The sequence below is a fragment of the Emydura macquarii genome, unplaced genomic scaffold (assembly GCF_026122565.2).
Source record: "Emydura macquarii macquarii isolate MOO-44397 ecotype Brisbane River unplaced genomic scaffold, CSIRO-AGI_Emac_v2 contig_2681, whole genome shotgun sequence".
Lineage (NCBI taxonomy): Eukaryota > Metazoa > Chordata > Testudines > Chelidae > Emydura > Emydura macquarii.
In genome coordinates this window covers 3,837,819-3,852,226 of record NW_027132818.1, presented here as the reverse complement: position 1 = coordinate 3,852,226, position 14,408 = coordinate 3,837,819, and the positions used below count along the sequence as shown (strand labels likewise).

Below are 14,408 nucleotides of genomic sequence, written 5' to 3'. Positions count from 1 at the left end.
GTCTAATAAAAGAAGAGATCTAAATTCTATCTTCTTAGAACTCAGTCCCCCAATCAGATCTGAGTGAGTGAATGGCGCTATCTGCATGTATCCCATTGCAGGATCGGGGCATTGTATTGTAAATTCCTAGGGGCCAAGACACTTTCTACTCCCTCTTATATATTGCTGTAAGTATAGCAATAGTGCTTAAATGAGAATTAAAAAAATTTTTTGCAGAAGATAGTTGACCTGGGAAATTCTCTGTAATGATTAGCGTGTTTCAAAATGACATCAGGAATCATTTGTAATGAAGTCTGTTCCATACCGCATCCCATATCATTCAATTCAGGTTAAGAATATTATCGTATGCTGCAAAAAAACCAGCCAAAAACCAGTATCATGTTGGTCATCGATTCAATTGTTTTTATTTTTCCTTTTGATCCTTAGAAGGGGACATCCTCTCTCCCATTTCTCAACAAGATGATACCTTTCATTTATCTCCAAATTACATCTTCAAAGCAAGAGTCCTGCTGTAAATGATTGGAATGGAGAAAGAAGGCAGTTCTCCAATTTAAAAATGCTATTACGTGCCTACATGTACAATATCTTTTCTTGCAGATTCTAACACTATATCTCTCTGGAAGTTTGTATTTCCTGTTACATTCATCAAATTCTGGACTTTATTAGAGAAATGAAACTGTTGCAAGTGCATTTGACAAGAGAGAGAGATAAATGATAAATGCAAAGTACCTTGTCAGGGTGCTTTGATGCTCAACTACTCATGTGAGTGTCACAGGCTTGTCACATGGCTAAGTACAACATTGGTTAAAGGAAAAAATTGACTACCATATCCAAGAAAAGCAATAAATACATAAAAAATGTTTAAATGCGTCTTTACCTCTGTGGATTCTTTTCCAACATTTGTAAAATGAAGTAAGTGGAAAAGCAAATAGGAAACCTCTACCTCTGCTTAAACTTGGGTCAGACTTTTGACAGTACACACAGCACTGTATCCTGTATTTCTACTCATGTGAGTATTCCCATTAACTACTTACATAAGTAAGGGCTGCAGTAGTGGGCTCATAATGCTTGAGGAGATATTGGCCACTAAATTACACTATAATTACACTATAATGAGGAAATGTTATTTACTCCTCATAACACAAGAACTAGGGGTCACCCAATGAAATTAATAGGCAGAAGGTTTAAAACGAACAAAAGGAACAACGCACAGTCAGCCTGTGGAACCCGTTGCTACAAGATGTTGTGAAGGCCAAGACTACAACAGGGTGAAAAAAAGAACTAGATAAATTTATGGAGGATAGGTCCATCAATGGCTATTAGCCAAGGTGGGCAGGGATGCAAAACCAAACCCATTTTATTTCCTAAATGTCTTCCTTTACTGTCTCTTGCTTTCTTCCCCTCTACATAGCCACATAAAAATAGGGAATTAAGAACAAAACTTCTGCATTCATCCTTCAGTTGGTATAGAACTGCAAAGGCCCATTTAGCCATCTGCTATAGGTACATGCTGTGGTTATTCACTTACTGTTATCATGCCATCCAGGAGACCAGTTTCTGGTTTGGGAGGTGCCTGCAGCCATTCCATTGACCACTTTTCAATAACTGATGAAACGTGTGGATTGTCAATATTGAGCAGGCGAAACCCTGTCATGTTTACTCCACTGTATCTGTAGGGTTCCAGGTCTAATGCAAATAGATCCTAAATCATCATTTAAAAAACAAAACCAAAATACGTTTTCAAAATGTTGTATTATTTTTATAGCTATCCGTCCGTTACAATCAATGGAGCCTAACTTATACAATTTTTTGTTATTTTCATTCAAATGCTAGTATATTTTTTTCATTTTATTTCTTCCCTCTTCTCTCCTGCAAATACTAGTGGCAACTGCATTAGTGAATAGTATTTTTACAAATCTTATAACTGGTTTGTTGGAACATAAAAATCAGTTCCCCACAACAGCACTGTTCTACAAGCAAGCTGCACTTCAGTATCTGATTTTGATTTATCAGTCCTCATAATGTTACGGTTATGACAAACCAACATGAAGAATTGGTTGCCAACATTAAGTATACTTTCAATCCTGGGAATGACAATTCCAGATCTGGAGAGCAATACAATTTTACTATTTGCAAACTCCATTTTTCTCCTGCTGTGCCAACTACTGGTAACTTGCTGTCAGAGTGTCTAATATATGTGTCAGGCCAGTGCTCAGTAACTCCATGTGCATTAGATATTTGAAGTTTGAAGGGCAGGAAAATAATGGAACTGTAGGTGATACAATTCCATGACACATTTCAAAACTATATGTCCTGCAGTGAAAATATGAGAGGTACTTGCTAGAGCTGAAGTTTTCATTTCAGAACAAAATCTTGCTGATATCAGCAGACCAATGAAGCAACAAATGATCAGGTTGTGGCTGTGTGCTGTCATCACCATTAAAGTGTCAACATTTACAACATCACAGTGATTTCTTGTTCTGAGTGATATGCAGCACTGCCCCAGATATTGTAGCATGCCAACTATCTTGTACATGTTGATGTTTTAAAGTTGAATTAAATAATCTTTAACAAAGGAGGGAAGCCCACATCCATTCTAAAAATGTGCTGTGTAATTTGGGGAGAGATTAGGGTAGATTGCCTGGGAGGTTTTGCAAGATTCTGTTTCAAGTTCTAAACATTCAGGGGAAGATGTCTATTTGGTATCTTGATGGAGTGACTTTTAGAGGCAGGATGGATTTCACTTCAACGTAAACGTTAAGTGACATGCACCTGACATTGTAGGCTGTGTGCTGCTAATCTGGGTTCTCTCCTCTGCCTGTAGTTTAAAATGAAAACTGATCTCAAGCATAGATTTCAAAGAACAAAATGTGTGGTATATTTAATGTGTATTCAAATATTCATATCATAAAAGAAATTTGAGGGCTCTTCTTCTGTAAGCCTGAAACATTCTTAAATGTATTGTACATATGTAGTTTCATGTTTTTGTTTCATGATTAAATGAAACTTTTTTAGACATAGGTTTTATTTGTCAAACACTTCCTGTCACACAGCACACACCAGCCTAATACATCACAGCTGTTGCCTTTCAGCTGAAGAACTTCTTGACTACCTTCTAGTTGAAACACAGGTGACAAATTGGAGCAGAAGGAGCGGAAAGAGAATAATCTTATAGACTATGATTCAGCAAAATATTTTGGCATGTGCTCAACCCCCAATAAGTTGGACCTAAATACACACTTAAAGTTAGGCAGTTGCTCAAGTTCTTTCCTGAGTAAAAACTGATTTAAGCATATGCTTAAAGTCTTTGCTGAATTGCGGCTTTAACAGACTGCAAGGAAATAGATATGGGGCTTCATCTAGAACACAGGAACTCAACCCCAAATTGGCGAAGTTTGGATTTGCTCCAAACTTGAATTTCTGGTCTCAGACCCATTTCTATAATGGGCTAACTCAAAACCCTAACCCTCTCTCTCCTCTCCCCACTAAATCTGGAGAAGTTTGCATCTGGACTTATTTATTTGGACTCATCTTTCTACACAGCACTTCCTCAAATGTGATTTTGAAATGGAAAATGCAACTTCGTTAATGGGCATTTTATTAATTATTTTTATGAAGCACAATAAGAATTAGTGGGGAAAAGTGTTGGCCAGTGCTGCCAAATTTGATAGATTCTTCAGGGCATCTCCACCACAAAACATTGTAATAATAGTACTTAGTAGTTTTCTAGCATTTTTCATCTGTAATGGTGACACTCAAAACTCAGAGGGAAATGCAAGTTTTCAGCCATCTTCACTGAAATAGGAGAAACAATATTATTGGCAAAACTCTCAGTGCTTCTTACCAGTGTTGTAAAAAAGTAGTGATAGTATTCAGTCATCATTCCCATGGAAAGAATCTGTTAGAAAAAGAAAGTCAAAGGGTGAAATAGAAGTTGTAAATAAGAAATAGCTTGACTCGATCTTGTGGGAGGGTCTTTCAGTGATTCAGGTTATTTCACTATCTTTTGAAGAGCACAGGATCAACTTAGAACTATAAAGGCAGTTTATACCGATTACAATGAAAACTGCACTTTTCTTCAGAAGTGACATAAATGATTTGAATTAAAACTAAAGATTTTCATTGTCTCTCCTCAAGAAAGAAAACAAACGTTGAAAAAGTTTAGGAAAGGAAAAAATGGCTTGATATTTGGGATGCGGGGATGGCGTTAAAAGAAGTGTGGTGTTTAGTTTGGAATGGAGATGCTTCAGAGGGAATGTAATTGAGGCATACCAAATGAAGGGTAGAGAATACTGATTAAACCTTCCTTACAATGGGTGAATGTGTATGGCAGTAAACTTGACAGACCAAAGAAGAAATGACTCTTTAAATAACAAGTAGCCAACTTGAATTCAATTCTGCAGGAGGCCATCAAAGCAAATACAGTAGTGCAAAAGAAATTGGGGCTGGAATAACTCTCCAAGCCTAATACAGTCTGAAGCTATGCAAACTGAGACAGTGTTTCAGTGGTAATTAAGCTTTGTTTAAACACAAGCTGATTACCTTTGGGAGCTGAGGAAGGAATTCTTTTTCTCCACATGTCATTAAATTGGTCAGCTGGTTAGGGTGCATTAGGGGGTGCAACTTTGATGGAAATAAGGGAAAACCACATGAAAAATAAAGGACAACTCTTTATTTTAAGAGACTCTTTAGGGAAACACCTTTTTCTCTCAATTGTACATTTCTACTGCTCCCAACTATACAATGCAATCAATCATCATAAACTTCAATATAATGTTTAAAATGGTACTTATCAGTTTTAATACATTTCAGTACATCTTTGTTTTTTTAAATCAATTAATAAAAATCTGTTCATGTACAAGTGAAATTAACTTTAATTTGAAGCTCAGCCTTAACAGAATCAATATGTAGCAGGTTTCTGCAATCTGTCAAAATCTGTTTACAAAAGGAAAATATTCTTTCCACTGCTGCATTTGAGGTAGAAATGGACATAATAAATTCTTCCTGGCATTTCTTTACCTGTGTTACTAGTGTAAAAACACAGGCCTGAGGTGGAGAACCTTCTGAACATTTAATATCACGTTTTAACTGGAAAAGTTTCAAACAAGAAGCCGCAGCCAAGATTTTTATTTCAGGTGTGCAAATTAGTGCAGTCTTAGGATAACAGAAAAGGAAAACTTTCTTTTTCTTTCTTTCTTTCTTTCACTTTGTGGTTAGCTTTTGTTAAAAAATACTAGGTTTCTTTAAGCTGAATTCTACACTGAAAGCAAGGCTTAACAAACAGTTACATTGCTTAGTGTTGCTCTGCAAAGGTTTGATTCAGCCTTTCCTTACTAATGTGACAAATCAATGAAATAAGGGAGTGAAAGGATGTCCCATAAAATATTGGATGGGTGGTCACCCTAGTGCATTATGGGAATGGGGGTAAGGGCGATCCTTTCTTTGAGGCTTCAGGAATTGGCTGCTACAATACCAGGCTAGTGCTTTTCCTACCTAGAATTAGATCACATATAATTAAAATATAGTATTGGCCCATGTGTAATGGGATGTTCCACACTCCCAGTTCTATTTCTCTTGCATTTATCTCCACATACATACACAGACGTAAAGTAAAGTGGCTTAAGTGCATTTTCTTCTCTGGGACAGTGTTGGCAGAACTAATTGTGACATATGAGTTAGTTTCTCATCTACGCCCCAGCATGGTAGCATAGGCTCAGAATAAACATTATTCAGACCTGCTCTCAGCAAGGCTAACGTGAGTGGTATAAAGCGTATCTTTAGAATATTTGCAACAAAAGTTTGTATAGATGTTTGGCATGCCAGGGCTAATAATATTCTTTAACATGCCCAAATTCTCTTGTGTGGACGAGACCTCTGTATACCAATTGTCTGCTATTATACAGCAGTTCCTTGGTACAAACAGAAAATACTCTGTACTCCTAAAATTGCTGTAAATAATAACTGTTCAGCATGCAATAGAGATGGCTGATCCACTTCCAACTGCTAGAAATGAGCCAGAAGTTAAGTGTTTCATTTAATCATTTCACTGAATTTACTTTTCAGGAGAAGTTATTTTTTAAATTATTTCTTATGCTAATTTATTGCTTGTGAAAGGAGGCAGGTTGACAATCCTGGATCCTCAAAATCCCTGCTTGGCTGGCACCTAACTCTGTACACATCTAGAATCCTTTGGTGCCTAAATTTTCCCCTACATGCCTGTTTCTGCCACTGGGCATGTGCACGCTACGTGCCCAGATGCCTATCTCATTCCTAAACTCCAGCAGGATCCTCAAACCAGGTGAAGAGAGTTGTTGTCCTGCGTATCTTACCTGTGGGGCCCAATCTGGGAGGCATGCTCTGAACACACCTACTGGATTAGAGACCATACCAGGCCGGTGATAGTGCCTCCGCCTCCTTTATAACATTTAGCCCAGTGGTTAGAGCACTTATATGGGAGACCTCGGTTCAGTTCCCTTCTCTGCCAGGTGGGGAGAAAGGATCTGAACAGGAGGTCTTCCATCTCTCAGAAGAAGTGCACTAACCACTGAAGTCTCGGATATGTTGATGTGGGGCTCCGTGATACTCCACGTTGAAGCTGTTCCGCTTTGTATAAATAAATAGTTATTGGAAGAGGGGGAGTGGACCCTGGGCTTCCCACTGCGTGCCCAATCACCAAGCTACAGAGTCTCTCTCTTGCTCTTTCTCTCTCTCTGGCACAATTATTATTTAAGCATTTACACAAAGTGGAAACAGCTTGAACAAGAAAGACTGACAGGTACCCACATCTGAATATCCCATTGCTCAGTGGATAGAACACTCTCCTGGGAGGTGGGAGCCCCTGTTCACATTCTTTCTTCCCTTCAGGAAGGGGGGGAAAATGAATCCATGTCTCCCAGATCCCAGGTGAGTGCTCTAACTATTGGGCTAAAGATTGGAGATGGCAGCACTGCCGCCTCCTCTTGCATTTCTTGCAAAAAATGACTTAGATGCCTAACTCCAGGAGAGGGCTCATGTCTGGATCCCAAGCAGAAATAGACACCTCCCTCCAGCCTGCACTTACATAGCAAACTCCTTTAGAGGGGCGGGGCTTAGACCATACCTCTCATTGGCTTCTACTATTGGGTAACTTACGTGGGGAGCCACCTAGCATACTAGCTTTTGTGGATGCCATTCTTAGGCACGTATTTCTCTCCTAATGATTTATAGGGAGCCTGGACTCAGGCTTTGTAGATTCCCATGATTTTTCTAGGCACTCAAAAGTTAGTTGGTGTGACACTAAGAATTGCAATACTTAAACTCCATTGTGAATCCAGACTTTAGAGGAAGAATGGAGGGAACAAGCTAGTGAACAATGAACCAGGAGATTATATGAATAGGAAAATGCTAAATTACACAAAGCCTTAAAGTACAGTTCCACTCTTGAAAAGTGGATCCTCAGATCTTCTCCTTTGGTGTGTTCAGAGTCATATTTATGGACTAGCATGTCAAAAATAAGTTTTTGTCACATTTTAGTCCTTTTAGGCCTACAGAATCAAGACAACAAAGAGAGAGGTAGAATCTGTTCATTGTTCATAAACAATTCTATGATGCACAAGTTCTAGTCAATTACACATGTGCAAACCACTGACAGCAATAGTTTCCCACAGATGTCACTAAGGGCTTAATTTGGCTTGCAGAATATTTATTCCTGGTGATTATACACAAGAAGAAAAGAGACAAGTTTGACTTTCAAGATCCCAAGTTGACACTAGAGCTAGAACAAGCATCATTTTACATGTAAATTGATTTATATTTGAATCATTGAGAGAAAAGGAACATGGAAGGAACTCCAGAATGCCTTGTTAATGAAGTAACTTTTCAGAGTAAAACTGAACTTCATAAAAATATTAATTCCTGTATAATTTAATATGAACACCATTGGTAATATATACAAATATCTATTAACTGTAATGATTTCAAAAGTCAGTCTACAGTGCTGCCTTGGCTGACAAGGAAACTTGCTAAGTGAATAAGTAATGAGATGGAAAGAGTGAGATCCAGTAGGAATTTTTATCTGCCAAAGTCTGTACCCCATTCAAATAAGGCCAGATCCAAAGTCCATTGAAGTCAATGGAAAAATTCCCATGGAATTCAGTAAGCTTAGAATCAGGTCTATAATGAAGGGCATTAAGTGGACTGTCCACAAACAAAGAATTGCAGTAGTCAAGAAATGAAAAAAATAAAGTTTTGATGCTTTTTTAATTTAAAAAACTTAGTGACATTGTTTTTCAGTGTGAGAGATAAATACACATTAATAGCTGAAGTGAGAATGACATAATGTCAATTCACAGTGTGACATGCTAATAATGAATGTGATTTTACTCTAGGTCTGTTGTGCTTTGGGTCCTGATGCTGCAATGAACTCCACAGAGTCAGACCCCTCTGCTCACATGCAGGATCTAAACCTTAAGCAGTAATCATCATCACCCCTTATAGTTATTAAGGATGATAAAAGTTGGCAATGCTATAGCACCAAGGACTTTGTGGCAAGGTTGCCAGTATTCTGAGATCCAATGGAGACAACAGGAAACGGAGAAATGCGAAAGGAGGAAAGAACATGCCACAGTCCAATTTAATCCTTCCCTTTCATTGGGAAATGTCTGCCCCAACTGTGACAAGGTCTATGGATCCTGGCTAGGTCTCGTTAGTCACCTGCAGATCCACCAGTGATAACCAATTATCATTTTATTAATCATTCTTGAACTCCAAGGGATCACCGATGACAAGTGTTGTGTTATAAAAAAAACCTGAAACAGACAGCTAAATAGGGTGCCTTTCATCCACAATCTCAAAGCACTTTACAAAGTGAGTAAGCATTATTTTATGGTTAAATGGAAAGATCATGGAGCAGGTCCTTAAGGAATCCATTTTAAGGCACTTGGAAGAGAGGAAGGTGATCAGGAACAGTCAACACGGATTCACCAAGGGAAAGTCATGCCTGACCAACCTGATTGCTTTCTATGATGAGGTGACTGGCTCTGTGGATGTGGGGAAGGCGGTGGATGTGATATACCTTGACTTTAGCAAAGCTTTTGATACGGTTTCTCACAGTATTCTTATCAGCAAGTTAAAGAAGTATGGGTTGGATGAATGGACTATAAAATGGATAGTGAACTGGCTAGAGCATAGGGCTCAACGAGTAGTGATCAATGGCTCCATGTCTAGCTGGCAACCGGTCACAAGCGGAGTTCCCCAGGGGTCGGTCCTGGGGCCGGTTTTGTTCAACATCTTTATTAATGATCTGGAGGATGGGGTAGATTGCACCCTCAGCAAGTTTGCGGACGACACTAAGCTGGGGGAGTGGTAGATACCCTGCAAGGTAGGGATAGGATACAGAGTGACCTAAACAAACTGGAGGATTGGGCCAAAAGAAATCTAATGAGGTTCAACAAAGAAAAGTGCAGAGTCCTCCACTTAGGAAGAAAGAATCCCATGCACAGCTATAGACTGGGGACCGACGAGCTGGGCAGCAGCTCTGCAGAAAAGGACCTGGGGGTAACAGTGGATAAAAAGCTGGATATGAGTCAGCAGTGTGCCCTGGTTGGCAAGAAGGCCAATGGCATATTGGGCTGCATTAGGAGGGGCATTGCTAGCAGGTCACGGGAAGTGATTATTCCCCTCTATTCGGCATTGGTGAGGCCGCATTTAGAATATTGTGTCCAGTTTTGGGCCCCCCAATACAAAAAGGATGTGGACAAGTTGGAGAGAGTCCAGCGGAGGGCAACAAAAATGATTAGGGGGCTGGAGCACAGGACTTATGAGGAGAGGCTGAGGGAACTGGGCTTGTTTAGTCTGCAAAAGAGAAGAGTGAGGGGGGATTTGATAGCGGCCTTTAACTACCTGAAAGGGGGTTCTAGGGAGGATGGGGCTAGGCTGTTCTCGGTGGTGGCAGATGACAGAACAAGGAGCAACGGTCTCAAGTTGCAGGGAGGGAGGTCTAGGTTGGACATTAGGAAAAAGTTTTTTACTAGGAGGGTGGTGAAGCACTGGAATGGGTTACCTAGGGAGGTGGTGGAATCTCCATCCTTAGAGGTTTTTAAGCTGCGGCTTGACAAAGCCCTGGTTGGGATGATATAGCAGAGGTTAGTCCTGCTTTGAGCAGGGGGTTGGACTAGATGACCTCCTGAGGTCCCTTCCAACTCTAATATTCTATGATTCTATGATTCTATGAAATTGGTTCCCAAGTGAACTTCCCAATAAAGGAGACTGTATTATAATTACTTTTTGGCACCGCTTTTAAACAGTCATGAAAGTTTTCTTACACCATTGCAGTTACATGCTTCCCCTTGGAGCTGCAGCAAGGACCACTTTTGAGGCAAGAGAGCAGTTCAGCCTTTATATCAGTTCAGTCCTGTATTCTCTGCAGAGACGGACAGCTATTAATAATTATTTAGATTATAAGGTCTTTAGGGCAAGGGGCCGCCTTTTGGTTTTGTATGTGTACAAGATATTGTGCAATGGGTCCTGACTGGGGCTGCTACATGTTACTACTGCTAATAATATGGTAGCACCCACAGGCCCCAATCACATTTGGACCCCTTTGTACTAGGTTCAATATTTACAGATAAGTAGGTAGGATCCCTGCCCTGAAGAGAAAGACAGAGCAAGTGACCATAACAAACAAGAGGGAAGACAAAGTTAATGGGAACCACAAGTATTATTGTGAGTGGCTAAGGTCTATACCTCTGCCCACAAGAAACTAGACTGAGGCCACTTCATGTCCACCTCTGAACAACTATGCAATGGTAACAATTTTCATTTGCTACTCACTGATTAATTTGAACATGTAAACTCGAGATGAAAGACTGCACCCTCCTTTTTAATCCTCTGAGCCAACCAGTCCTGTATAAATCTATTCTTTAGGTAAAACCCTTCTTAAGCGAAGGATCACTGGCCAGATATCAGAGATTATGTGTTGAAAATGCCAAGATTATTCTATTGACCTTCGTTGGCAATACTTAAAATGTTAAATTAGTATGGTCTCCAGTTGGAAAACAGCTTTATGTGCAATAGGTAAACGTGACCGTAAAGGGTAGATGAGGCTTTGCTGAGTTGTAATTATAATTGCCAGTAATATTAAACCGACAAAGAGTGGTTCAGAATCAGAAGAACAAATTAATCCATTAATTTTAATGGATTCCCATTAATCGACATTCTTATACCCAGACTACATTTAGTCCACTGTGTTTTTTAGACAATATCAAAGGAGGCTTTTCTGAATGCTCTGAAGTACTGCTTTAGACTTTTCTAACTAAATGGGTGCCACAGGTGACCAGTTTTTCCAGGTACTGTTTTTTTAAAACTAGTTTTAATTTCTGTGGCTAGGGGCTGGATGGCTCAAGAATTGATAATGAGATAAAGATCCTTTAACCTCTAAGCCCTGGTCTACATTGACCTGGTGATTCAGCGGCAGTCGAGAGGAGTTACTTAAGCTACGCAAAGTAGCTTGCGTAACTCCTGTCGACTGCTGTGCTTCCCTTCTGCGCTGTGTCTTCACTGACTGCTCAATCGATCCAGAGAAATCGATCTGACGGCGGCAACTTTGCCGCCATCAGTGTAGCCATAGCCTAATATTCTTAGTTCTGGAAGTCTCTGGTTCAATCTCATGATCGTCAGCAAAGATGGTAGTTGTCACAACATACAGGTTTTTTTCAAATTATATATGTGTAGCCTCATATCTCAAATGATAATTTAACCTATAAGGGATCAAATCAATCTTTCTCTGTCTCTCTGACTGCTGGATGTATAGAGTCCTCAGTGCACCAAGCATACCCAGTCACAGAAGGTGCTTACTTTTCCAATGGGTACCATGCACATAGATACAGCCATCTAATACTGTCTTACATTGCTTCCTAAACCATCCCATTCAAGTGATATATGACATTAAGGTGTTTGTGAAGGATGTGGTAAGATGCACTGAGCATGCCCAGTGTTTTGGCTGATGGTTTAAATCCAGGGTTAGGATTTGGCTCAGCTGAATGATGTAATTTAGCTAGAGGAAACATTTTAAAGGAGCCATGTGTCCAGAGAAGGAAGTCTCCCTGATTAACTATCTCTTTAAGTTCAGTAAAGAGAAGGGAATCACTGATCTGAAATCTCTTCCCCTTGCTCCGAAGCCCAGATGGTGCTCTAGAAGAAAAAAGCCCCACTGAATCATGGGAATTCCTCCAACAGGAGTGGGTGTAAAGCCAAAAGTACTTAGGGTATGTCTATACCCTACTTAGGGTATGCAGCTACAACACGGCAGTGGTGCCACGCTGGTGCCATAGAGTAGACGATTCCCACAACAAAAGGTATTCTTCTGTCAATGTTGTTAATCCACCTCTCCAAGAGGCAGTAGTTAGATCCTCAGAAGAATTATTCCATCGACCTATGTGTATCTACACTGAGACCAGGCCTTAGACAAATGGGACCAGACTTCCACCCTCCTCCCCCTACCATCTAGTGACTGGTGGTTGAGTATTAAAGTGGTGGTGTTTTTATCTTAAAAATAATTAAAAGGTATGAGTTCCATTCTCCTTTTCTCCCAACCTCCCTTTCTACTGGAGCCATACAGGGGAGTTAAAATAATACCTGCAGGTGTTTCTCCCCAACAGGTGAGAGAAGATGTGTCCTAGAATACTGAGTAGCATTAAGGAGAAGCTGTGGAGCTCATTTTATGATATCTTAGTACACTGCTAAGCACAGATCAGGATTTTGTCCTTGCACCATGCAACAACCAGTCTTCTGAACTGGCTGTTGAGCTAACGAAGCTGCCATACTATATGTGGCTTACTGGGTCTTGTGCTAGCATGAAGTCTGGAAAAATTGTGAGCTGGTTAAGGCCCATAAAAATTAGAGATACGTTAGCCAAGGAAGTTTCTTTAAAATGGCATACTTTGCTTATTTTAATGAAATATCTTTTCATATTTATTATAGTACTTAGAGTGCTTACTGCTGTGGCACTTAATTTTAACACTCCTGTAAGAACTGAATTAGTTATTTTGCTGCTATGACCACCTCATAGCTGAAGTGACTATAGAAATCTTGATAAAATGTTTTATGGGTTTTCTCAATCTTATTCAAAATACACATTCCATAAACAACGTAATAAAAAAGTGGGGGGGGGAACTGAGATAATTTAAAAGGAGTAGCTACAAAATCAGTCAGAGAAGTGTTTGTCTAGCAGTAAAAATTTCATTAGCTATGCTTAAGTCAAAAGAGTAAATTGCAAGTAATATTAAAAACTAAACTTCAGTAGGTAAATTATGACACACAAAAAGAGGCTGTTATACCAGATAGAGTGGGTCTTGGATATTTTGGGAAACGTAAGTGGAAGGGCTAATTCATAGATTCTAAGGCCAGAAGGGGTTATCGTGATCATCTAATCTGACTTTTTATATATCCAGGACACAGAACTTCCCTAATGTGATTCCTGTTGTATTTAACTTTAGAAGAGTTGGCCAGTAAGTAGGGTTAGTCAAAAAATAAAATAATTCTGAAAAATTTAAAAGTGTAAATTGTTTCCATTTTTGGGGGGTTCAGATAAAACCCATTTTTCATATTTGAAACAAATTTCCTCAAACATTTTATTGACACTATTTTAGTAAGTGAAACTTTTTTATAACCATTTCAATAACTTTTTTTATTAAAATGTTGACAAAAATGTCTACCTTTTTTTAAAGTCAACAGTTTCAAAAGCCATGATTTTTGATTAAATAACCTTTCTGTTTAAAAATTGCAACCAGTTATGAAGGAATACTGAGCTCTGTAATATTTACATATCTACAAAATCAGAACTTTCCTCAGTCAAACAGTCCTCTTTTCATAAAGCCCACTATATACTTTTAATTTATTTTGCATGGACATTAAAGATTTTATGTCTCTTTTAGTAAAAGAATTTACCTGGATGTCCCTGGCCAAAATTTCAACTCCCTCAGTATTACATCAGTCTTTGTGAACTTTGCCAAAGCCACACGGAGTTTAGAATCTCCACTGTAACATAGCCATGGCAGAAAAGCTTGTAAGCCTTGTTCAAGATCAGGAAGATTACACACTCTGCTAGCAGATTTTACAGACTCTTTGTCAGCAGAGTCACACAGGCCTTGCATGTTTGTAAACTTTATCAGCCAAATCACTGGTTTAAAGCCTGAGAGATTTTCAAAAGGACCTATGGAAGTTAGGAGCTATTGGATCCCTTTGAAAATGCCACACTATAGACTCAGATGGTGCAGTGTGATTTGTTTATAAGTTCCATTGGTTCAAAGTTTAAGAACATCATGGAGCTGTGGAGCATGTAAGCTCTGTCAACCGAATTACTTGGTTCAAGATGATCACAAAATCTGTTGACACAGGTGTTAGAATCTGTAAACTCCATCAGCCAAATCACT

At 39.3% G+C, this 14,408-nt stretch overlaps 1 protein-coding gene across 2 annotated transcripts in view; it reads right to left on the bottom strand.

Annotated features, from left to right (window-relative positions):
* GRIK1 (glutamate ionotropic receptor kainate type subunit 1) overlaps positions 1–14,408 on the bottom strand; it is a 204,089-nt gene that overhangs the window by 71,868 nt on the left and 117,813 nt on the right. For both annotated transcript variants that reach the window (XM_067565620.1, XM_067565622.1), the window contains exons 5-6: positions 3,845–3,898; positions 1,529–1,702 (exon numbers count right to left, since the gene is read on the bottom strand). In XM_067565620.1, the coding sequence (XP_067421721.1) occupies positions 1,529–1,702; positions 3,845–3,898 (228 nt within the window). The remainder of the gene's footprint in view (positions 1–1,528; positions 1,703–3,844; positions 3,899–14,408) is intronic.